The 27,993-nt window shown below is 30.3% G+C and overlaps 1 protein-coding gene across 4 annotated transcripts in view; it reads left to right on the top strand.

Moving 5' to 3' along the window:
• The window catches only part of LOC134715780 (zinc finger protein basonuclin-1-like), a 48,353-nt gene continuing 20,360 nt past the window's right edge, over nt 1-27,993 (top strand). The window contains exons 1-4 of one of the 4 annotated variants that reach the window (XM_063578218.1): nt 1-261; nt 3,110-3,240; nt 4,138-4,347; nt 11,340-11,442. In XM_063578218.1, the coding sequence (XP_063434288.1) occupies nt 4,333-4,347; nt 11,340-11,442 (118 nt within the window). In that variant the 5' untranslated portion in view covers nt 1-261; nt 3,110-3,240; nt 4,138-4,332. Of the gene's footprint in view, nt 262-2,757; nt 3,241-4,137; nt 4,348-11,339; nt 11,443-26,437; nt 26,549-27,993 lie in introns of those variants that run through there. The other 3 variants (XM_063578220.1, XM_063578219.1, XM_063578221.1) reach the window with 3 other exon arrangements.

The following is a 27,993-nucleotide window of genomic DNA, read 5'->3' as shown; positions in this document are numbered from 1 at the left end:
AGGATTTAGATATTGAGTAATTGTTAGTATAAACAGAGAGAAATGTGTCCTGTTATCAATTATTGATTCTAGAATCGTTTCTTGACTGTCATTGGGATGTTCCCAGCTCTGATACAGTGACAACTTTCCAATGTGTATTCCTTAGCAACAGTCTTCTGCTGGAGTTTAAAAAACAACTTGTTGATGGGACAGAAGTTTTACAAAGTTGAAATGTGACAAAAAAAGAGCCAAATGAGTAATTATGACAGTCAAATGTATAAGGTAGGTGTAAATGTATATCTTTTCACTATGTTTGTTTGATAAATGATGAGAAGGATATAAATCCTTACTTTAACAAAATTTCAAAAAAATTGGGTAAACTTTTTTTTCTCAAAGTTTCTATTAGCTTATAATTAGCATCACATTAAAATAAAGTATTAAGATTAAATGTGCAGTATTTTCTTCTTATATAAGTATTGTCATGATCATTTTTAAAAACAACTGTTTATCAATATCTTTTAGTGAATACAAAAATATCTATGTGTTGCCTCCCTCTATAGTTCCAAGTAGAATTAATTTAAGATACACAGTTACACTAACTTTCTGCTCAAGTCAAAAAGCTTTTTATTTAATAGCATACAAATCTTTATAAGACAAAATATGTAATTATTTAGACCAAAGAAAAGCAAACACATTTGAACAAAGCAAATAATCAAATAATGAATGAAATTTAACAATTAATAAAGAGAAATTTATCAATTAATCTATTTGTAGCTTATTGTTAAAGTGCGTTTTTTTTTATTATCAAATATGCAAACGATTGTACTGAAGTGATTTAGAAATAAAAAATTAAATTGATACTTTATTTAAATCCTTTAAATAACAGAGCCAAGGCCAATGAAAAAAATTTAAATCAATAGGAAGAAACGTTAACTTATATTGACTGATGCATACCCTACTGAGCCATCCTACACAAGACATTTTTAAGAATCAATATAACTGAATTTAAAAAAGAAGTCCCCCCGTGTCTTTGAATTTGAAATAAAAAGTGCCATTGTAGGACATCGTAAGAATGTCATTGAACATGTTTTATACTTTATTGAAAAAAATATCATAATTGCCGATAGTTTAGTTTAAACATATTTTTTTTGTTCCAAAGGACAAATAGATCAAACACACACATCTTCTTATTATATTATTGGTGATATGATGAAGCATAGTCAGGCATAAATCACTGAAAAAACTGATTCATATATAGAATATCAGTAAGCAAATTTTTTCTGAAAATTATATTAACTATTGGTATATCAACTGATTTCCTGTCGCAAGTGATTGATCACAATTATCAATCTTCATGATTTAAAGAATACCAACTAATTGTCATTTAAGTTGTCTTTTGTAAAATCTAAATGTGTTTCGTCATTTTTCGAGAATTTAAGTGTTATGGCTGATCTTTGATATTATTTGTTAAATTTGTTCACAACCTTTTTAGACTTAGCACAATTATGAGTGGGACATATTGTAATGACAATGGTCTATAAGTGAATGAATACAGTATGTAGACTTCAAGATTTCTTTCATTTTTTCCTGCCTCAGTGAATTATACCTCTCATTTCCGTTCATCCATAATGATGAAATCCTACTCTTGTGAAATACTATTAAAATAAAAAAATAAAAAAATTATAATTAATATTTGGTCAAATATTACTAGATATCAATCTGGTTTCTTTGGGTTGTTGCCCTGCTGTCTTGTTGACCCATACCTTTAATCTCCTTTCATTCTTACCAATTGATGCAACTACCCATATCTAATAAAATACATCAAATAAGCTTTTTATACTGCTGTTTTGAATATTTCCTATGACTTCACTGAAACCTTTATCGCATTCTGTTTCACAAGCTCTGTCATAACCGCATGCTCTGTAGTATCAAATGCTTTCCAAACCTAGAGCCATGTCAGTTTTAAGGCTTCAATCCTCTTCCTGATATTGGTACTGTGGATTCATTAATATTCGTTGGATACCAATTTTCGTGCATTTCGTGGGAACAGTGGAACCACGAATTCAAATGTTCAACGAAATACAACTTTTCCAAAGGAATGCATGCAAACTTCTCCAAAACGATGAACTTAAATATCCTCGAATATGTGAGTTTTTCGCATTCCACGAAAATTGGTACCCATGAAAATAAATGAATCCACAGTATATCATGTTGATTAAGCATTGTTACATAGCTGTCAATATAATAAATTCTATATAAACAAAAGTTTAAAAAGATATTAAGATTATTACTGCAAGTTATTTCCCTTTTCAGTGAAATAGGATTGGTTTTTGGCAATTTAAAATATGGATGAAAAGTGTTACAAAAAAATATTTATAACTAAGATACAGTCACATCTTTAGATAGTTTGTTTTCAGAAATATGTTGGATGCAAAACAATCAGAATTACTTCTGATCTCTAAATTAAATTTAAAAAAAAGAAAAAATGTAGGATAGTCAGGTAAATCTTTAAAAAAAAAAGTAAATATGCTACCTTATTTACAATTAACAAAGAAAAACAAAGGTTATGAACTATTTAATTCATGTATATATTTTCACAATAAGTGTTTCTTTTTATGAATTTGTTCTTTTTCCCATCATAAAATTTCCTTTTGCCAAATAATTTTGTCACTTGATAATTATAAAGTTTTGATATAAACAAAAAAGAAATCAGGCTATTCTACTGCTTTTAAAAGGAAAAAAAATGAAGCACCATGTGGATTTTCTCTCTTCCCCAAAACTTGTGTCACTACAGGGATTAAGAAATTGCATGTCAGCCTTGTACTATTATCTAAACAGTTAACCAGCACATTAAAAAACTGTTACAATACCATATGGTAATAGTTATTATTAATAATTTTTATAGTTAATTAATTAGCAGTGGTATAATAAAGGGAGACAGTTCAAGTAGCCATGACTTATGTAGTTCCTATCCTGCTGGTTAATCTGACTCATGTCACTGATAGGGACATGGCCAAATAATTTCCTTCATCCCTTGGTAGGTGTCCCATAGATAACTGTGTGATAGGTTACAGCAGCTGTAACCCATTAAGAGTATGAAGTGTCCTATTTCATTTTGGTCATTTTCCAGGCTGCAGTAAGATTGTCAACAGGTCAGATCTTTGTCAATCTCCTTACAGTCACCAAGGAAACCTGCAACTTTCTCAGGATTTTACACTCATGCAGTTTTAGAAACATACAGTAGTTACTTTGATTATTAAGGTAAGACATATTTTATTTGCTTATTATTATTTGCATATTTTATAATAGATAATGATGTTTTTTCCATCCCCATATCCATAAAATGATTTTAAAAAATTTGGAGAATTTATTTTTTAGTCTCAAACTTATGATATAAGCTGATTTTTTTCAAAAATCAAATTAAAAACTTGGTTTGTCATCTAAAACTATATAAATTCTTTTCATGTTAAATGCTTGATAGTTCATTTTTAGGTAAAACAAAGGCTTTTGTGTGTACATAAAATTCTTATTATTATTTCCCTTTCTTTGAAAATGATATTGAATGCCAAGAAACTGTCAATTTGAGAAGAAACAAAATGAATTTGTCTTATGTTTTGGGTTGAAATTAAAAATAGATATTGAATGACAAGTTTAGGAACCAAAAAAAAAGTGTTCAATCAAAGATCTGGTTTTATGTTTTACCTTTCCCATGCTTGGAGACAATTAAGTGGAGTAATTTTCCATGACAGTATTAATTATTCATGCTAATTAGATTTTTTTCTTTTCCAATTACTGTTTAGATTCATTTATTATTTACTTATTTACCTAAAGATTGTGCTTTTAAAGAAGAAAATGTCTTTCTGGTCTCTTGGTCAATGAAAGTCAACTACCTTATGAGTCCCATGGGAGCTGTATCTCTAATTTGGTCCAATAAAACAATACCAAACACAAATTCACTCTTTGGTATCAATAATAAAATGGAATTTTATTACATCAAAGAGACCTCTGACTATAAGACATTTGGGACACTTTTTAGAAACAGATGACTTCATTTCGTAACCATATGACTGATATGAAAGAGAAAGATGTATTTCTATGATAAAGGAGGTAGATAAAAAGTAGCCCTGTGTTTAAAAATGTGTACATCATCTTTGATAGATGTCAGAGGCGCAAGCTGACGATCCTCAGTGTGCTACAGTCTAAATTTGGAATCACATTGGCAATCAGGGCGACTGTGAAGACGCAGATCTTGTGTGTGGTGACTTGTGTATACAGGAAATAGGAAGAAATTAAAAAACCAAGCTGACGATCAAATCTCTTTGTTGGTATGTGGATAGTAGTGTCCCATCAGAAATGAAGCCACTGGAGGTACTTGTCATTCATTTTTTATTTTGTCTTTATATGTTGTCTGTAGAAATTTAGAAGTTACCGTATTTTATGACAATTGACTACCTGTAGAATTTACAATTTTGTTATAAATATGATAGTTTTTAAGTTGAAATTTAAAGATCTGAAATTTTATAAATTAGTGTTTTCTTTTACAAAATGTTTCCGTAATTAATGAGCTTATGCTATTGTTGATTATCATCACGATATTGTTGTTTTGGTTTTATCACTTTTTGATGTAATATGTGGGAGTGTCTAATTGTTATGAGAAATTAGTATGGCTTGATTGATTGATCGAATAGAAATTCATTTCAAATTCATTTATGCAAGGAAAACTCTTATTGTTTTTTAAGTATATAAACGAATTATTGAAAGTCATTTGAATTTTTTAATGTTTTTAAGTTGCTTCAAAAGGTAGACATGTTTGGCTGAGCTTTAAATGTTTTGTTTATATTTTCCCATTTCTAAGTTAATTTGTTTAATTGCTATTTTTTTATGCATGTGCTTATATGAATTTTATTTAAATTTTTGCAATAATTATAAAATCTTTTGCAATTAATTTTCATGATGAAAATGTTTTATAGATATTTTTATTCAAAACCATAAAGATAGATATAAGTGTTATATGTTGATAAAAACTGAAAGATAGTGCTGTCCCTGAGAGAGATCAAAGGAAGAAATCTGATATTTCCCCATCTCTCCATGTCACTAAACAGCTTCTGAATTTTCATTAATGGAATTTCTATTTATAGAGGTCATGTGATATTCATTCACAAGAAACAGATAACACTGCACATCCTCATTGAGGCACCATAGGGTTGAAATTAAATATAATGGGAATATCATGTAGAATGTTAATTAGCCCAAACAGTCACTGGGTGTGTTTCTTGTCAAAGCTGTCTCTAGATCTGGAAAATTTGTTTACTATCTCGTACCTTAATTATTTACTTTCACAAACACCAAAGACAAAAGCTGTCAAATCTGGGAACAATTAATCTATATGTTCCTGACAAATTCAGAAGATATGATAATTTTTAACAGATGTCAAAATGGAACTAAGGCTAATATTAATTTTAAAGTTTTTTTCTGTATTAAATATACAAACCGTCACTAACAGATTCAGATTCATTTTCCTAATACAGAGCACCTATTGAAATATATTATAAACAAAGAAACTACTGATAAATTCATTTTCCATAACATTTCTTAAGGTAAGACAAAGCAATCCACAATTCCAATGTCTACTTTAGGCAATTGTCGATTAGGCTAAACAATATATTTTCACAACCTGAATAGAGTCATTAAATCTGACCTATGGAATTCAATGAAAGCTTTTGTGATCAAAAGACTATAGTCACAATATCCAATGTAAAAATAAAGCAATACTTAGTTTATATTTTTTGTTTGTAAATAAGACTGTAAAGATGTAGGGTAATCTTAATTGTGACAACAAACAAACAACACAAGTTAACCAAAGTAGACATTCAGAGGTCACTTAATTGCTTTTAACCTTGAACTCTATTGGTTTACCTTTTTTCTACAACTTTACAAAGTTCTACATGATGCTATGAATTGAAACAGACATAATTTTGATTTTTTGTTAGATCTTTTTTGTTTCAAAAATTTGAAGATCATGAAAAATATTAGGTGTCTTGTTCTTTTCTGTGTTGTTTTTAAAGTAAATTTGTTTTGGCATTTTTCTTCACAAAAATTACAGTTACTTTTAAATTTAAAAGTGTTCACAGTTGGAATATTTTTTTTCTACATGTGCTAAGAAATTAATAAGATAAAGTATGTATATCCCCTCCACTTTAAGCTAACTGAATTTAAATAAATTAAACCCACATTGACCTTGTCCACAATATTATGTCACTTAGCTATCTTTTACATTTACCCCCTGGGTTGCCTCCCTTGTATATTTGTTTACATCTCCCAATGGTTACCCCTTCTGCACAGTAGTATCCCATCCTTGTATCTTTGACATATAATAATCTAGCAGGACATTAAACCTGAGATATGTTATGGTGTATGATATAGGGTATTATCTTACACTACTGGGAGATCAGTCTGCCAAAAAACTTTCTCCTCAAAGTCAAAAAGTTGTAATCAATTTCATTAAAAAAAATGAAAGTTGTCTATTAGCCTCTATTGTATTGTTGTTAAGTTATCTGACTTTGTAAATCTAGAGTCATTAGGGAGTGTTGTAAGGCCCTCTTCGCCTGTTTGCTTATGAATTTAGTCCCTTAAAGTTTTTCTGTGTGGTTTGATTTGAATGATGTGGCCGCACAATTTGCAATAATTTCTTAACGTTTGAAGCCAAAAAAACTGGAACAAATTTTCTTTAAGTTTCTAGCATGCTACTTTGTAAAAAAAATGAAATACAGCCTAGGAGAAAGTATTTGAACTGAACAGTTTTGCCCAAACTAGAACTTTTACTTTTTGGCAATCTAAAAAAGAATGTCTGAATTGTACAGAAATGTTGTTTCCACCCAATAAATTGCTCAAACACAGGTATTCATTTGCTGAAATGATCTTCAGTGTCTATAAAAATCGTGTCATTTTGGAAATCTAGTGATTTCTTTCTATGTCAGCAGATTTTTATCTTTATTTGAACACATATTATAAATCATTAATGCAGTCAGAATTTCACATGAGGGTGTACTGTCATGATTTTCTGTAGACATCAGACAAGCTCGCATGTTAATCCGTACTAAACTTTTTTTTAATAAGCAAGAAGAAGTTGTACTTGCCCGTAAATGTGCATTAAATCACTAGAGCTAGGTGGCCATGGTAGAAGTTAATTAAAAAGTCTGTTGGTTTTTCTAACAGGCCTAAATAGCATTCAGTAAACTATTTAATTCAGTGATACTGTCTCTTATGTGGATTGCCGTAATGGAACGATTATTACCCTTGGCGCTTATGTAGCTATTGAATTGTATTAATCACTTATCGAAAAACAGTGCCATCCAAGAGATTGTCACTTAATGTCGAGATATATTTGTCGTATACACACATAATGTGTCCCCACATGACAACAAATTTAAGCTATTGAACGGATTATTGATTTCACCCCTTAACTCGTTGCGACGTTTGCGACCAAAAGTGACATTTAGAATCTCTATCATTTCTATATAAGCTCTATTATTATTTAAAATTGTCCTCCGAGTAAAGTGTCCCTTGAGTATACTGGGTTTCTCACTCATTTAGCGAGGGCAATTCAATCCTTCTATAGTCAAATAAGATTCTTTTATCGCATTGATTATTCTCTGCGACATCATAGTTTTTAACTGTTATTTAAAGTTTCATATTCAAGATTTAATATCCCACGGGACGGTATATACTTCTTTGCATTGTCAAAATAGAGAATGAATTTTATCCTGGGAATTTACACAAATTAATAGTTCAATTACATCTCAATCATCTGTCAACAGCATGACAAGATACTTGTAGAATCCGTGAAATCTCTTTCCAGTTTCCAAAACCACTGGTTTGTCATTCATTTGGGTTTGTTAAGTGAATTGTTGACAAAAATGAAGCAATTTCCAATGTCATTTTTCAAAACTGACAGTCATTCCTTCACATCTTTGAATATCTGGATAATTTCCTTTCAAAAAAAGATGAATCAATGATATTTTGATGAAGAGAACAAGTGACATTTATATTGCGGAATCTTGAGACACTTATGGCATTATCCAATTAATGATAATTAATTCCTTGTGGATCATCAAGTATGGGCTATCATTAGTGGAAACATAAATTGCTGCTAAAGTACTTCCTGTTTCAAGATATTGTACATTAAACATTTTTGTAAAAATGATAAATTGTGCAAAAACTGATTTCAATGTTATGTACAATCCTGATTTCCTGTGATGTGTGATTTCCCATTGTTGAAAACCCTTTCATAACTTCCAGATGTACCACATCTTAATTTTAATGCTTTTCCTTAGTAAAAGATCTACTTCAGGAACATCTTTTTTAAGATTTTTTTCTTTTGGTAATTCTTTTTTTGTTAAGAGCAAATGCTTTGATGAAAGAGGTAAGGGAAGGGAAGGGAACCAGTACAATAGAGCAATATGTGCAGTACTCTTAATTTCATTTAATACTAGAATTGGTAAAGAAACAGATCCTTAAAGTGTGGTTTTAAAATGTTAGGATAAACTAATAAGAGTTGGACATCAATATATTACAGTTTGGAACAGCTACATAGATTTGTTGTAGCTATTTTTTGATGGCCTTTCGAGAATAAGAAAAAATGTTATAGTAATTTTAAACTGGTCATTTTGTTGTTGTTATAATGACATTATCAGTGATTTGACACAATCACCAACAAGAAAATGGTGAAGGGGTTTAATAAAATTAAAAAATCATTGAAATGTGTGTCCAATTATACAAAATTCTTACATTAAATTGATAAATTAAGCTATTCAATCAATTTAGAGTTGCAAATGTTATTAGCCCATCTTGAAGTAAATGGACAGAACTTGGTGTCAGACTTGATGGGAGAAATAGAGCAACATTTGCCTGCCATCATGAAATAATAAAAAATAAGTAGCAATTAAGTGCATATCAATTTTCAATTGCAATAAAAGAGTTATACCGAAGAATTCTAATAGAGTTTTCCTTGAAGAAGTACAGTTATTTAGGGTGTCTTGGCAAGACATGTGAGTTCTCAAGCAACACACACATGGGATCCCCAAAATCACTACTTGAAATGCATCATGAAGAATATACTTCAAATGTGAAAATTGTCTATAGACAAAGTGATGTGCCACATACATTTCAAGAAGTACTTTATTTTACATTTTCTTTACTGAGTGTCTATCTGACTAAATGCCAAAAAATCAAATTTGACGAATTTCAATCAAGTTCCTTAGACATGACATGAAGAATTATGGCCATTGGGACTTTTGGGGGGTTTGGGGGAATCTCTTTTCTATTGTCATGCACAATTTGATTACAAATGATTGGCATGACAACGAAAGATTTTAGTAAACTTTTCCCCAAGTTACCTAATTGTTCCTTCGAAATTGTTTTTACACAAAATGGAAGACAGAACATCTGCAAATTTTGACAAGGCAATTTACTTAGTAAGAAGCAAGTCATGTCAAAATTATTTTATATTAATTGGCACAAGTACACATTCACCTCAACATAAAATATCAAATTCACCTGGTTTTTTTTTAAGAAATAAATCTACGTCATCAATTCTTTTTTTCAATATCACATCAATTTTTTTTACCGGCAACTGTATCCCCAAGTTAAATAACAAAGTTTGACAGTGTGGAAGAAAGAAGCTATACAACTCTTTAACAACATATGTTAAAGCTTTCTGGCAGAAAATATCGCATAGGATGTGCATAGCTGCTAATTCACTGTCATGCGACTCCAACTTGAGAATCTACCAGATGATAGAAAAATTAGTTTCCCAAAACAATAAGTGCAAGGTTGATGAGTGATGTTGCAGTCGTTGAGTCAATTGTAAGGCGATTAAGGCGTATTGAAGATATACAACATAATGTCCTCAAGATCACTGAAGTACCTTGTTGTGAGAACCGGAACTTAACAATTATACAGCTATTGACTGTCATCAAGTTATATAGCCTATAGCTTGACAGAGACTCTTATATTTGTCATTGTCTCCTCAATAGGTCCTTTGCATGATGCATCACTGTCTTTGATGAGGCAAAACATTTCGGAAATAATTAAGTATAAATCACATAAAACACGCTGGTAAATTACAGCTGTTTGATGTTTTTGTGTCAGTGCTTATAACACACTTTAGCCTTCCATTCAGACTGTCATCAATTTTTTGTTTGTCAAATGAAGCTAAGGGATTGTGGGGGAAATGATCTTTTTTTCTCAGGAATGAAAATCTAGCACAACATACAAATTTTTTTACTTTTTCCTTTTCATACAAAAATTTATTATATTTCATACTAGTTTTTATACTTTTTTCATGTTATTTAGTCAATTATTAGAAATTTTTTATGCTCCTAAGATTTATCTTTTTTTCGGTCTTCTGCTTATTGTTTATGTAATCAATCATGAAAAATCATGAGAAAACGTACCTAAATAATTTTCCTGCTTTACATTGTGTTCGTGTTTCTTTCTCCTATTTTCCAACTCTTTCCACACTGGATTAAAGTGAAGAAGAAAAGATAAACAAATAGAAAACAAGTTTCTTCATAATAACTTGTGTTTAAAACAACTCAAAAATTAAATAAATATTTTATTAATTGATTTTTTTTCCAAAGGTTTTGTATTATTCAGTAACTTTTTCATCAATAGTGCAAGCATTAATTGATTAGATTTGATTTATCACATGTCTCATTTGTTACAAACCAAAGAAGTTTAGAAGGTACAGTGTAAACAATATGCTTGGCTATAATGCAACTGTTTTAAATTAATGGGACTTAAGCGATAATGTTTCAAATATAAAGATACAGCCTCAGCATGGGTTTCCATACATGTGTGAAGTAATTTGACTCACATGATTAACTTTTCATGCTTTTGTTGGACATTTTATCTCTTCTTTTCTAAGAAACATCATCAGTGAAAAGAATATTGTCTTAGAGAAGTGAATAAACTTTTAAATTTCATTGGACAAATTTTGGAAATTGACATTAAAAAAATTATTGACTTTGAAAAATAATTAAAAAATCTGAAGATCTATATGGATGATTTCATTGGATGATGGGTTTGAAATGAAAGTGTGCGACTTTATTCCGAAACTTGAAACTGGTTTTAAGATTAACTGTTGGTAATTTTATACTACTTGTCACCTTTCTTGAAACAAATTCTACTTCTACACCAGACTAATAAAACAAGCAAAGATGAAAACTTTAATGGAAGATAAAAAATTTAATCCATGGATGTCATCTTCGTTACTGGACTATACAAAAATGGACCAATACAAGAGAGTAATGAACTTTGTCAATTTATCAAATGCATTGACGCCTCGCCTTTGTTTTCAGGCTATCAGATGCACTGTACCAAGCTGTGCTTGTGAATGTTTCACACCAGGCAAGGACAATCTGAGAAACTGTGAATCCTGCAAGCATGGATGGGTGTCACATGGTAAGTTGTTTACTTATTTACTTAGATATAGATGACGTAACCAAAGCTTAGTTGTTTCTCCAAATTGTTTAGACTCTAAATAAGGATTATCTGAAAAGTAGTGAATTTTTGGTGAGTTTAAGTGAACTTTCTTCCTTAAATTGACATCAACACAAGAACGAACTCTTGATGGAAATGTTTCACATTTCTTTGTATTTCAAAATGTGTCTAATAAAGAAGACTATAGAAGATTTCTAGAAGATTTCACACTTATAGTAAACTGTCTTTTGGCCACCTTTACATTGTACTATTTTTATGCTGTATAAGGTTTTCGACAAGTTTATAGTCGTACATATTTTGAAATGAAAAAAAAATAGATCAGTTGTGTTTCAGATGTGTTTCAGAATTCAAGCTAATCAATTTCAGTTTCAATATAAGAATTTGAAAAATTCATTAAAGAAAATAATCATAAATTGAGCCAGTATAAGATCTAAAAAGTAAAAGATCTGAAATCACATGGTTTTAGTTGGACTTGTAGCAACTACAGTTCAAGGTACCAGTGTAAGCAGATAGGCATAGTCCATATATCAGCAATGTATATAATCAGTAGATGTCATGATTCAGAGATAAGTTTTTAAATGTAAGAATGAGAACTTACCATAGCTTCAATTTATTTATGCCATGCATATCAATTGCATTCTGGTTTACATAAGAACTGAAAACATCCAACATAAATGAAAGTTCCATGTTAAACCCATGAAAGTTTCTAATATGGATCTTATAAAAATCTTATTAAATATAAATTATATGAAGAACAAATCAGGGGTTTTCAATTACAGTTGATTTTAAGATATTGATAAAGGATCACATTTACTTTGTGTTTGATTTTTGTCTAGTTAGCAAAATTCCTATTGATGTTGTTGATACTTGATTTTAGGTATATTGATGGTTTAAAAAGAATTATTTCTTTCTGTAGATTCATAAGTATTGGTGATATACATTCAAATGATCAACAAAGACAAATATTTTTAAAGTCTTGTATGCAGTTTTTGAACAAACCAAGAAGTAAAATATCAACAAAATATATAATTTTTCCTGAATCAACGAAAATAAATGAGTTCACAGTCAAATTATTTTGCTGATAGTATATTAGAGTCAGAGAATATAAAAATGTAAAAAGATTACATAAAGAAGTTGACATCTGCTGAACAAATGGAACAAGAGATGTAAACTATTCTTTATGTCGAAATGTGAAAATTAAAATTCCCTGACAATATTTTCTTTTGATCCAAAGATGTTTTGACAAGAGATAGATAGAAGAGTTCTGCATTCTGTCTATTTAAGTCACGCAGAACTCTACTAACAGTTTTAAAGCACCACAAAAATGGCTATAACCATACATTTATATTGTTCGTAACATGTGCACACAATAGTGGTCCACTTTAGAATACCATATCATGTACTTTTTGTTAGTAACGATTGTCTTTATTCCTTTGATGTACACTTAGAAAGCCATGAAATAACAATACACCTTGCAATAATGGCTAAGTGTAACCCAGGTGCCTCTTTCTTGAATTTATATGGTCGTCTTGGAGGTAAATGTTTGCTGAATTCACTTTTATTGTTATTCAAAGTTTTGCTTAGAAGACACTAGCTGTCTTAGTTAAGTCTTGGTTTGAAAGTTTTTGGACTTCAACTTTTCTGTCAGTAATGAAAGTTATCGATTAAAACTTTGCTGAATGTGATCACCTTGCCTACATTTTAAACTCCATTTATTGATAATAAAAAAAAGGGGGAGGAGACACAGAATATGTATTTGACTATTTCTTGAAAATTTAAATACATTTATTAGTGTATTGTTAAAAAATGCATTCCACCAATAGACAGTACCTAAATACTTGCCTTAAAGTACCTCTAAGCAAATGTAAATATTTATTAAAACGAGAATGTTCAAGATGGTTACATGAAGTCATTCAAGGAATGACAACCATTTTGTACTAATGGATTTTCATTGATATTTTAACTAGTAGTTCAGTGAGTAAGTATAATTTGTCGAACTATTATCAGTATCTTGAGTTACCCCACCATCACTAAATCAACATAAACTGTTAAGTGTGCTGGAACATAAGTCCAGATGTCTTCAATAGTCAACTACTTCAAACTGGAGAAATATCAGAAATTTTTTTATTACTCGACAATTATGCTGAAGTCTTTGATGTCATATTTATACCATCTTCCTTCAAATTTATAAGATGTGATCATGTTTATGCACAAAAACTAAAGAGATTTCCAGGTGTTTTCCGCTGTCAGCTGTGCCGTCTGCTAAAAGATTTTAGAGAACTGTAGGACATGATAACTGACAATCACTTATTTAAGGTTGATAACCTGTAAAAATTATGAAAAAAGGAGCGTATTTTACAGTAAAACCTTTTTATATCCGGTAAAATTTCTTTTTTTTTACAGTTAAATTTATTTTCAACCTATACTACTATGCCAATAACTTTGGCGCAGTCATATTCTTAAAAAAGGGGATTTAATACCAAGATAGGGCAACAAAAACTCCTTAAAAAAGTGAACTCGTTGATTCCTGAGGGTAAACAATGCTTGCTACACTTAATTATAAAGGTTCAAACATGGCAGTGTTATTCATCCTTTAACCGAGTTAATATTTTCAATATACAATGAAGCAGTCAGTAACAAAGATAATTCTGTATTTTGATTTGTCTTATTTTTGACAGCAACCCAACCATACAAGCCAGTTGAAATAAAACATACACTGTATTTAATCTTTGCTTCATCTTTGTATGGTAAATGATTAATTAGTCATCTGATACTATAAGTTCCTCTTTTAAGCCTTTAACTCTAATTTAATTCTGTACAGAAGATGTCAAATGAAACTAGACATTGAAATAAAATGAAAACTACTTTCCCTTAAATCAAATAAAGACCAAATTGACAATTTGCAGACAAGCTTTTAGCTGATTTCTCTTGTTAAATAGAACAAAATAAATAAAGTCCTTTACCATTTGAGCTAGTTATTAAACTAATCCAGTTAATATGAGCTAATATTATTTTAATGTTTAGAGAATCAGCAAAATTGTTAGCTATTATTGTATTTGATCAATGTAGAAGATTGCTAACGTCCCTTTGGAAGCTCCACGATCATTAAATAAAGATCAATGGCCTTGTTATACTATCATAGCATCGGAGAAAATGGAGACAGCGGAGAAACCAAGTCACACAAATAGTTTTAACTGTTTGTATTACATATGGAACCATTTAAAATCCAATTTAAGACCAGTAATGCAAATTTGTATTATTCCTTTGTTTTGAGTTAAGTTTGTGAATTTATTCATGAAATATTAATTTATGATGTTCGTAAATCAAACAGAGATTAGGCTTTTATGGTGGAAAATGTTAGGGACCATAGTCCCTTGGGGAAAGTATTTGGAAGAAATGATTTAAAATAGGGCTGATGTAAATTTATGTAGGCAATATTTCTTTAAAAAAATCTGATACATATTTATTTGCATTCAGTAGCATTGTTTACCTTGTGGCTTAAAAGCACTAAGCATTTCCTTTTCAAGGTGTGTTGGGGTAATATATCAGATGAGGACTTTTGTTGGTGTATAATTTTGTTTGGTAGAAGTCTGCAGTAACACATCATTTATTTAGAAAAATTACATACTATAAAGGTAAGTTTGGAAAGAAGAAGAAAAATCAAGACATTTTTTTTTTAAGCCCATGCCTCTCATTAATCAGATTGTTGGTGGCCAAAAACTTTAGAAACAAATCAGATCCAAAAAATACAAAGATGTGAACGTTGCATTATAAATTATTTACGTTTGCTTTTTGTTTGACTTTTGAGTTGTGTGGTGTTTTTTCCTTTCATTGTATCTCTCTAAGTAATTATAGAATCAAAGTTTGGTTGTGCAAATGTCAAATAAATTTAATTGTTAGTCTAGCTATGTTCACTGTGGATATTGTGTATTTGCAGTTTATGTTACATTTAGTCATTGTATTTGTTTTAAATTGTCAATTCTATCTACCTTAAGTAATGTTCATTGAGTGAAATTTGTGCTAAATACAATTTTGATTTTGATATATTTCTTAATTTTTTGAAGATTTTAACTTTTTATGACAAAGACTCTTAAAAAAATGATATGTTAAATTATAAGCATAATAAAAAAATGACACAAGTCTTTCTATAACAATGGTTTTGTTTTATTACTTGTTTCAAAAAATAAGAAGGTTTTTTTTGGGGGGATCCCTCAAAATTTTATCTCTATTTACTGTAAAACATGTGGATAAATTTATTGCTTTTATGAATATTATGACACAAAATTCCTTTGGTATGAAAATTAACAGGAAGCTTGCTAAAATGATTATATTTTTTAACAGTCCCATTTCTGTCATAATGTGATAAAATAAATGACACCGATTAGTAAATTAAAGGCAATTATCAGATTAATTGACACCATCTTCAAAGACGTTTACTTTTAGAGATTATCTTTAAGTACGACATAAAACTTAAAATCTGTCACATCCCTTCTCTAAAACCAAGACATAAAACTTATCTCTTAGTAATATGGTGTCTTTCGATAATTTTTATATCTTTTTCACACAATTTATGAAAAAAACGGGAAGATATAAGAGCAAAAATTAATAAAAATGGTCGTAATACACAAATCCCTGATGTCCTTTTATGGTTATGGCTTATCTTTATGATGTTTAAAACCGGAACCTGATGTGTGACATTTAAATTTCTGCGAGCTCACAACATGCAAGGCTTAATTTACTTTGATAATTTTGTGCAATTAATTTATTAAAGCATATCTTTATTACCAGTGTTTTATTACATCATGATTCTGTCAAACTGACTAAAAATGTTCTTGTCTTTCATTGTGTGGGTTGGCAAATCTAAGTGTGTGGAAATTAAAACTGGAAGCTGACAGGCAGCTTGTTGATTTGAAAATTGTATTTCTCAAACAATTTGGGGGGACACTCTTTGAAAAATATTGTTTTCTGGCTCATCTCTTCAAAGTCAACCTATTTGCAGTACCAATTCATGAACTAAAAAAACAAAATTGCAATACTTTAACTTTCAAAGAATATATTTGTTTTAATGAGATTGTTTTATCTGAAATTTTGTCTTTGTATGCAAGAAGATTTATTATTTATTTTTATACTTTGTAAAAAAAAGTGAAGAGGGACTATTGTGCAATGCTGTGAAACAACATGTCTAGTTTCCATAAATGTCTCTGGGAAAAATGTTAAAACCTTACACTGTATAATTTTCCAATCACTTTCCGTTTTATGTCAACATAGAAGTTCCTGTTGCCCTGTCTCCTTTAAGACTTTGAATCTTAGTGGAAAATGAAATATATTGATGCATTTTCACAAATCTTTCAAGTGTTATGGGAACATTATTCAAGTTGTTTTCGAGAACCAATATTTCAATAAGTCTTTGAGGACACTAACTGTTAAAGTTTATGGTTCCAAAGTTCTGTTGAGAGCCATGTTTCCTGTCGCATAAGTTAAAAGAGTCATTTATCGACTATACTTGACAAAAAGCAAAAGCTATTGAAAATCTGCCGTTTCAGGGGACACAATAGTTTATGATATTTAAACATTGTGACATTTAAATATAGCCGATTTATTGATTTGGGAAATGTTTCTTAACAAAAACGGTTTTGAACATGATCAATTGTTATTTCCTGGTGTTCAATACGTTTGAATAAAGACACTATGGACAAGGGAAGGACATTATCTGAAGAGAAAAGTGACACATTTGTTGCGTAATTCAGGATTCATTTAGATTATTTTAATAAACATAATATCACCATTTAAAATGATTATGGATTTTCTTATCTTTTTTGGTATTAAAAGCTTTAAAATGCTTGTCACCTCCATTGAATTATGATGCTGATAATTTCTATTTGTCAGGAAAATATGGGACATGTGTTTTTCATTCTGATTTTAGTATTTTCCCACCAATTTTTGTTTTAGCAGTGACAGACAAAAAGCATTATAAAAATCCCCAGAGACTTTCTTCCATGTCACCTACTGTTTTTCAAATTGACAGAATCTGTTGTTTTTGGTTTATTGACCCAGATGACCTGTGAAGAAAATAACTTTGTCATGTGATATCCCACAAAGACAGGAAATTTACAATATCAGCCTCATGATGGTATCAGGTCTCAGTTTCGTTGGTTCTCATGTGACAAATTTTAATCAAAAACATCTAAAAGTACTTGAAAAGTATTTCCATTTTGGAAACTTGATTCTGTCTTTATTTTTTTTTGTTAACAACCCTTGACCCCTTTTACTTTTGTGCACTAAGCATTAAAACAATGGAGTGATGTACATGTAATGGTTAATGTGTAAAAACGCTGTTTTTTGGTGAGTATGGCATGATTTGAGGGGGACATCTTGGTTAAAAAAAGTATTAGAGGGGGAGGAAAGTGATTGCACTGATTGTCTATATGTTTGATCTTCTTTTTTTTTTAATTTCAATAATTAGAAATGGTCATTTTTTTGTGTTCTTATTAATTTATTTGAAGGAAATGTTTAAGACTATGGTCAATACAATTATTAAGCCATGTTTTCATTTAAAGCTCCAAGTCTTTGGATTTATGCATCAACAAGTTAGACCATTATATTTGTTGATTTAAATACTGGACAGCATAAATTCAAAGCAACTATCTATTTCTGTCAATAATGGAAGTCTGATTGAACTGAAAAGTATGTTTTAAAGGGCCATAACTCTTTCTTTAGAAAAAAAATCGTTGAGCCATCTCACATTTTCATTGTATATTCCTGGGAGTTTTTAAAATGTGTCATTTTTGTGGTTATAATCTCAAAATCAGATGTCAGTCAAAAACCTAGAAGTCAACAATTTATGGACAATTTTTAAATGGAAATTTGCCACAGTAGCACAAAATTTCTCACACAGAACACCACATGGCCTCAATAAAAACAAAGATATGGTTAGTCTGCTTTCAACAGTTTTTGATATGTGTCACATGTTGAGATTTGTCAACCAGTAGCCTTGGCAACAGGGGAAGTCCCCTTTGACATCAGGTTTCTTAAGTAGTTTCCCATGAAGAACTTAACACATGGCTTATGTCCAAATTAAAAGCACATTTGGTATAAATTATAATGGTGTGTCCACAGATTAACCTTGGTACCCTGGGACATTAATCTGATTCTTTTGTCAGGATATACTGCCTCTATTTTGACAAGGCTAATGTTCTGGGAAAAATGACTCAAAGTTTTAAACAATAATTATTTTGTTTTTATAAACTAAAAACAAATGTTGTTATAATTGTAACCCTCATAAATGCAAATTGTAATGACAAATTTTTTTTTAGGCTCAAGTTCAACTTAAAATTACTGTAAAATGGTCATTTATAAATGCTTCAATATTTTGAAATGTTACAATTGTGATTTTCTAATCAAATAAAAGGTCAATGTAGCTTATTTTCTAATTCCTGACTTATTATGAATTCAAACTATATTGACATTTTTTTTTGTTCAATTTTTTAAATATTACTGTAAACAATGGACATTAATGTTTTTTCTGACTAAGAGACATCGTGTCCACGTCATTTTTCATGTGTAAGGGTGTGCTCTTTTACTGCTTGTTGTCAGCGATATTTTATTACAAAAGATTCATTATGTCAAATATCAAGTATTTTACCAGTCTCATGACATGACAATAAAGAGTCCTACTCATGGAAAGTCACGAAATCAAAAACATTTTATCAAAATAGTTGTGTGAAAAATCTCGATTTTGTAATACAGTACTGCTATTGACAAAAGTAACAAATATAATGTAATAATTCAGTATTACTTTACAGATAACTGTCATACCCATGTCACAAAGATTTTATTATCAGAAAATAACTGCAACCTGATTCTTAATTTCTCTTGCCAAATTTTTACGAAACATTTATGTTTCTGAATAATGTCAAATAGCCAGAATTTGTTTTGAATTAAGAATATTTTTCAATTGATGATAAATTTGTTGAATTGTTTTTCTGATAGTATGTTTAATGTTTTGGTGAAAAAAAGGTTTTATAAAAAGTAATTACACAAAAAAAACAAAAGAAAATAAAAATAACTGCCTCTGCATTGTATGAATTTTACGGCATTGTTTTCAAGCTGTTTATTTCTTATCCTTTTATTGGAGTCTCAAACTAAGGCAGTACAAATTTAAATGATGTAAAAATAGAAATTAAAATTGGAATCTATCATTACTAAAATACATTTGGGAAATTGTATATAAAATATTCCATAGCCAAGTTATCAAGTGCACTAAAATATTCAATTTGCTGGAATAACTCTTTCAGGGATCCAAGGTAGCTCTGTTGCAAATTAGAAATTCCTTCTGATTCCAGTATACCCTCTTTTTCAGTGGTGGTCAAATTGCATGACAAACTCCTGTACAGAATGTATATTCATTCTTAATTTGTTTTCTTTTTGTACATGCTTGAAATATTTGTCACTGGACATTAAGTAAATTATCAATCAATCCAATTTGCTTGATACTGTAACATAGCATTTTTTAAACTCAATGATTCTTTAGAGTAATTGATTAATTATAAATGATTTCTGTGTGTAGAAGTTTATTATAGATATAACTGCAGTGTTTTAATAATTTACGTCATTCTCAGCTCTATTGATACTAGATATGGGAATACAGCAGATTTGTCGCCATATCTTGTCACAAACAAAAGAAAATCAAAGATTGGAATCAATATCTTAGTGATTCCAGCTACGACAAATATATACACTTCATGTATGTAAACAAGGGACATTTAGATTGTCCTGTGTTGTCATTGTTTGTTTTTACATTCATCATTCTTGGCTCAATAAAACTATTCTGTTATTCTCAATAGTGGAATATGAATTAACAGCTTCGGATCTTTACGATAAGTCCACAAACACAGTTTTATTTTGTTGAGGACATTTTTTCGAGTGATTGCAAATCTAATCCAGTACATGTTGCAAGGTCACATTTAAAAAGAAAATAATAATTTTAGCATTCCATGGTATATATGGGCTTGAACTTACATTTTTATTCAAATCTGCCATTATTAATGTAAGGTTACTTGGTTTTGGCACCCCAATCCTATTAGCCTCCTTTTGGATATAAGCTGACTTCATTCTTTTTTGCTATAGACTTCCTGACTTGGGAACAAACTGAATATTATTTATTATAAAAAGAGCTATCTCAAACAATACATATGGTATCAGTGAAAACTGATTTTTTTGTGTATTTGTTACAAAAGATTAGTGCAGATCTAACCCAACTTATTTGCGCAATGAAAATGCATTTTATTACAGCAAATCATTTTATAAAACCAATACTATATTATCTAAAGGGAAAGAGCTATGAAGCTTGTCTTTTGTAACTCATTGACAATGTACTCAAACATGATAGCTAATCGTGAGAACGTTGAAGAAGATGTCGTTTAATTCATGCAGTGTTTTCTATTCACGTTTAAGAGCATCTTTTATATAAAGAGAACAACTTGAGTTAATGTGTCGAGGAGTTAATTCATAAATAAGGGTTAATTAAATTCATTGACAATTGACAGATAATGTTTGCCTTTCATTATTACAATTTCTTGAGTCAACCCATTTCTAAGTGCTGCCTTTCTTGTCATATTCTATTGGATTAAAAAGCAAACAGCAAAAAGTGTAAAACATTTGTCTGCGTTGTTTGTTTGGCAGAATGAGGAAGGCAATGATTTGAGCATCAATTTACGTAAATGATCCGCAAAAGACAATGACAATCCATTTCGCTGGGCTGCTTATGGACGAAATGCTACAATCGGCACTAATGAGACGGTGTAGGAAAATATCATTTCAATCATATCGCTTGATTAATCTCGATAAAATATCTACACGGCTTAATTCAGTGCGTATTTGGTGGTTACATTTGTCTCTATAATGTCACACGGTGTTTGCCGATCACATTTGCCAAGTTTGAACCCCGAATTCTGACTGTCGATTTTCTCTAATGACAAGCTATTTATCAAAATAGGGTCATCAGTTTTGACAGAACAGTTACTGCTAACTAATATAGCAAATTTTCTATCTTGCTTACATTTATGTGAGGTAATTATTTTTGTCAAATCAACACACCACACTTGATTTCCTTTTTTGAGATTAATTAGAAGCTTGGTCGTGATGGCTGACAAGTTGTCTTTTATCAACCAAAAATTATTTGTCTGAGGGATTCTTATGATTAATTTAAGGCATATCTACTTGATTGATATGTTTAACACAAATATTACGATATTTTTTCATATTTCAATAATTGCTGGAAACATTCTTATTTATCGATCAGACTTAGGTTAAAAAGTTAAAATTCTTATTAAATTGCCCGTCTTTAGAATTTATTAAAGTCAACTAGGGCTTGGTTAATTCTCTAGAAAGATGGTTTAATTGTCTCTGAGAGGTCGTAGGGGTACGAATTATTGTACTGTTCCAGCAATGAAATAAATAAAAAAATAAGACCATATTCAGCTATGGCTATAGGGGAGATAACTATCGCAAAATAATTTGACAATTTAGTCCTCTTAATATGTGTTTTGAATACTTTTGACACAGATCATAATATTTAAAAAAAATGTTTGTCATCAGACAAAAAATCTACAAAGTTGTTTCTATAAGGCCAAGGACATTGATAAAAGCTTAAAAATGCATTGACGCAAATACAAACTCTCCTGGGTTGAAATTGTCACTTTATTGACAAAAGTGATGGAAAATATATTTAGCACTCATTTGACTATCTGGCTACAAGCAAATAGTCATTTACTGTGCTTGTCGTGTGTCAACGTAATAAATAAACCATGAATTTTCAGCCAAACCGCATGATACATTCATCTGATTACAAGAAAATAGTCGCAACACAATTTTTTTATTGAATTGTCCCCATCCAGAGACAAAAGGCTAATTGTAATGTCACCGCGGAACTTAATCAATCTAATTTAATACTATTGTGATAGAATTAGTAAAAGTGTTGGGGAATTAGTCCCGGTGTCAGCTAAATGTCATTTGTGTCGTTAGCCTTCTTTTTTAGTTTGCTTTAATCATGTAATGACAATAGAATCAATAAGTATTATCTGTAATACATTATGTTTTATAGCTGATATTTAATGGAGGTTGACAATTATATGGAACTTTAGTGAGTTCTACGACAATTTAACCTTATCTTAACAGTTTCTGAGATTTTAAATTGTTTTTAATTTGGTTATTGTTGAAGGAAATAAACTTTGAAAACTCTTAAGATGTGTACAATAAGCTATTTAAGGGAAAAAGAGGGAAATTTAGTTTAGATATTTTTTCGTTAATTTTGAAAAAGAATACCTGAAAAAGTTCCATATGACCGTACCCACCCTAGGAAAAAACACAATAACATGTTACAATTTATTCCATGGGGGTGCCATATGGAATTTAACTTAAGTTTAACTACCATGATCACACTTTATTTGATTGGTAAAACTGTCATTAAATACCAACAAAAAACATCATCTCTGTGTCATAATTGCATAAGAAGCCTCATGACAATTTCATTCATAGTTTATGTAATAATTCAAGCACATCTTAACGGAAATTAGTTCTTAATGTCTACTTGTGCATGAAGGGTACAAGTGGAAAAGGAACATATAGATGCCAGCTTGACAATCGTAGAACTTTTTGAGAGGTGCCATTCAACTTGTCATTCAAAATGCACACAAATATATGTCTCCTTCCCAAATGTTTTTTCTATGCGCCACATGTTTCTGTTTATCATATGGTATTTTGTTAATGCAGTATGACAGACATATGGCGGGATTTCTTCCGACTCACAAAGCTTCAAATCATACCTACAACCAATAGAAATACATTAAACTATTAGAGAGTGTGAAGAAATAGAAAAAAGAGAATCCTCGGAATGTCACCTACAAATTGGAGAATCATAACTCCATGCAAGAGAAATGCCTTAGGGAATTCCATCAGATATTAGCACAGTATGTCAAAAAGCCAATTACTGTCATTAAATCTGTAGAAGATATTTGTTTATTGATAGAAGAAAGGACTTGTAGATTTTTCATCTTCCATGTCAAAACAGGAAGTGATAAATTGCAACAGATAAAATATTTGTTACTGAGTGCCATCTTCTGCTGGATCCAAAATGGAGGGGACAGTTTGATATCAAAATGAAATTGGTATTTTGGTTTTAATAATCAAATTAAATCAAATATTTCATCAAATAAATGTATACACATATACAAATACATCTTAAAGGAATTGGAAAATTGTATTTTTGTATTTACTAGACACTATAATTGGAAAAAAACTCAATTACAAAACTAGGGATGACTTTTGTACTTTTGTGTATACTAAAGTTAATTCTCACTCTAACATAAAAGTACAAATCTGCATTGGGAAGTTACTTGAGAATTTTGATATATGCCGAGAACTTAAGCTGTGGGCTGATGGTGACATTGTATGGCTTTGTATGTCCTTTTATAGCATGGCTGACAAAGATGTTTATAAAGATTATCCAATTATTTGTGACTAGGGCTATAATTTCTCAAGTGGTAAATTAAGATAAAAATACATAAATCTTATAACAACTCAAATACATTTCCTCCTGTTAAAGCAACTATTCTTTCAGTCAGATATATTTTAATTCAACACAGATAGATGAGTTTACATCCTCAGCAAAAATGTAGCTAGCATAGATAATTTGTTTTGTCCCAATAATTGCTAAACAAGATTATTTAATTGTTGCATCATATATATTCTTTTCATCTGCATTGTGGTGGGTGAAACGATACAAAGAAAAATTTCAAATTCATATAAAACTGGCGACGATGATTCAAGTGTAGGTTACCGCTGTGAGCCTGTGACAGGAAACGGTGTCTGTTATCGAATCAAGACGTGAATGAATTTCATTTAAAACTAACAGTAACCTCATTATTCATGACCCACAGTAACCCTTCTAAAGACAACTGTTGGCAAAACAATAAGTACATGACACAAGCCTGGCTGGCAGATACGTTCATTCATTGATGCGGACACGCTCTTGTGATAAAACGTTGACTCTTCTCGTGATCCATACATCCTTAGAATGGTGTCTTATCGTGGGATACCTGGGAAATGTCACATTTAAAACACAGATCACACAGAAATTTATCTGGCAGTAATCTTTCACGCAAATTTTACAAAAAAACAGTGTGTTTTTTCCTGAATGAAGCCATTAGCTCTGTCCTTCAGTGAAATTCAATATCTTACTGACATCCGCACCTGGAACAAAACGCCTGGTTTACAAATTTTTTAAGAAACATCAAAACTTTTTATATGATTTCTTTTTCAAATTATTTTTATATATGTTGAGCTGCAAATGATTTTGAAAATTAAGGATGTGAATATTTTTTAAATTGTCATTAAAAAATGTTTAATTCATGGTACATTATATGGCCAAGAGAAGAGAGTGTCTCACAATTGTCAATTGATTATTGTTATAAAGGAAAAACAGAAATATTATAGAGAAATAGATGATGTCCAAATTTTCTGCTCAAAAGATTCATGAGGGATACTTTTTATTAGTTTCAACAAGGAATTGTATAGTTAACTATACAAATCCTTGGTTTCAAGCATATCAGTTTTTGTTGGGTTTTTTACGCATATCTTGGGCTGGGCTAAGCTTTTTTCATTGAAATGTATGGTATTTATCTTATTCAATGGTTTATTTTGCTTTTTTTGATATATACAGATGTTTTAAATTGAAATTCCAGAGAAAAGGAAACTTAAAAACAGTTGTCAAATGGTGAAATTTCGTCAGTTGGTAAAAAAAACGCTATGCTTTCTTGAAAAATGATAGAGACAACACATACAGTTAAGAAACACATCTAGACAAATATTCAAAAACATTTATAAAGAAAATTCTTTGGTAAAAACGCTGAAGATGAGATATGTTAATTCATATCTATGTGTTTATATAAATAAGCAAATTATGTTGAGAAGAATTCATCAGTATCTTGTAGAACAAGTATGATGTAAATAATAAGGAAAAAAAATTGTTTGTCAAAATCATGCAAAAGTAAATTAATTTTGGAAACTGGAGGCAATAGGATGTATGAATTATAGTTTAATGACCTTAAGGAATCAGAATTGACAGTGCATATGATGAGATGTAACTTTAACGTGTTTTGTCATTTCTACATCTGTTCAGAGAACATCACTTTTGGCTCAAGTTTATTTTCGTTACTTCAGAGAGCTAATTGCTGACAAAAATGTTTTAAAGACAGTTATCTTGTCTCTTTCACTTAGATTGGAAATATAAATTTTGTCTACACTGAATTAACGTCTGCTTTGTGTATAAACTTTCTGTTTCTTGACTTCAGCGATGGTTTTGACACGTGAATGGATGTTGACTTTTTTAAGAGCTTTAATTGGTTGCTTTCCAAAAAATTGAAAGACGCATTTGTGTAGTTGAGTAAACCCAAAATTTTGATTTTCTATTAAAAAAAAAGTGTCCTTGAATTGTCTTTGTATCTTACTTTAGTGAATATAAATATGAAGTGATAATTTTATGTTTCTTATGGGTCAGATAGAGTTATAGAAACTAGGAATTATTGATTTAACAAGCAGATAGATTCCCCTTCTTTTTCGAACATTGCAGTTCAAAAACCGAAAATGACAATAACTGTTTTAGCAATCAAGAATCATCAGGCGACCAACTGTGTGTAAAATAGAAAAACATAAAAATTCATGTAAAGTTATTAAATATAATAAAAACTGCACAGAAGCAACAGCATTGAACCATATAGATAAGTCATAATTAATCTCTGAAATATACAGCTATCTAATGCAGCACGAGTCAGGCAGGATTGAATTTCCAAACCTCTGATGTATCTGGTGTCCTGAAGCTGTTAAGTATCACCTGCTGTCAAAAACAGCTGGGACCAGGCTGATTCTTCCTCAAGATTATCTTCTAGGTTTTAATTATTTGCATCAGTCAGGATTCCATATAACAGATAGACAGATTTATATCAGCCCTCATATCTTCAAAGGAAAGGCATAAAAAAAGACCAGCGACAACTGAAAGGGATTGAGTTTCAGGGTTTGTGACATAAATAGGTTATCTCTTAAGATATTTTATTTATTTAATATTTTTTAGTTAAGAGGCATCCATTGACTTAAAATGTGAGGGGAGTTTGAAGTTTAAAATGTTGCTTGTCATCAAACAGATAAGTTCTTGTAGAAAGTTTATAAGTCTTAAATTCTACTCCCTACGTTTTACAGATAAGTATAAGTCAAATGGATTCATTACTTGTCATCAAACAGATAAGTTCTTGTAGAAAGTTTAGAAGTCTTAAATTCTACTTTCCTAAGTTTTACTGATAACTATTAGTCAAATGGATTCATTGTACAATCTATGAATGTGGTTATCAAAGCAAAAAGGAAGAAAAAGCCATCTTTCATACTTCACATAGATTTTTCATTCCCTTTTGAAGATGGATATGCACCATGCTCTCCACTGTCAAGCCTCAATTAATTTCTAATATCAGCTTTATGTAGGTGTAATGGCTTTGTTTTGTATGTACCAACTGTCACTTCTATACATCTGGAAGTAGTCCTTGATTGCAGACGCTTCATTAATTAGTACACAGGAAGGTAAATTTACTCCTGAATTTCAATACATCTGGAAATAGTCCTATTGGCTGTCTCATTAAAAGAATGGACATGTGTCTTCTATAATCAGTATGCACCAAGAAAATACATCACAACTGTGGTGAGGAAGAACATATGGTCAGGAAAATGTAGGCACACGTCCAAAATCAGCTTACCTTTGTCAAAATCTTTAACAAAAATATTTTTCATTTTGTTTTAGAGATGACAGTTCATACAAATGTTTCATGTACCATCATCAAACTTGATTGATACACTTCAAAGCTTTCTTCTGTTTTGTGAATTAATGTAGTATGTCAGAATTTGAAACTTTTTTTATTGTGACTTATATTTAGAAAAAGATGTTTGTTTAAGGTTTTCTAAGGGGGAAATGTTTGTTTTCAGATTTAACTTTGTAGATAATAAAGGTCAAAACTTACTCTTTTTTTAAGAGCATTTATTCTTTGTTAACTTTCTGATTATACATAATTTATTGTATCCTTTTCAATTTTCTTTCAAATTTTTTTTTTCTTTTTTTTCCCGCTTTAACCAAAGTGATTAATTTTATGTGAAGTGAGTCTAAAATCTTATAAAAGTTTTATAAAAGTTAAAAAGGATATTTTAGTTCTCCTTCATTCCTAATGTTTAATTTTGAGGTCTGGAGGGAAAACAAAAGCAACAGTATAACATATACATAATTATATTACTTCTCTCAGACAATTGTAAAAGATTGAAGTATTGAGTATAAGTCGTGCACTTGTCCTCCTTTTGTGTTACTTGCAATTATTTCACTGGCATTAGACCAAACATCAATGGTAAATAATAAGGCATTGGATAAGTATACACTCAATCTTTGTCAAAAAGTTAAAATAGCAGACGACACCCTAAACTTTGTCC

This window comes from Mytilus trossulus, chromosome 4, assembly GCF_036588685.1.
Source record: "Mytilus trossulus isolate FHL-02 chromosome 4, PNRI_Mtr1.1.1.hap1, whole genome shotgun sequence".
In the NCBI taxonomy this organism is placed as follows: domain Eukaryota; kingdom Metazoa; phylum Mollusca; class Bivalvia; order Mytilida; family Mytilidae; genus Mytilus; species Mytilus trossulus.
The sequence above is the reverse complement of the archived record's forward strand: the minus strand, read 5'-3'. Positions and strand labels throughout refer to the sequence as shown.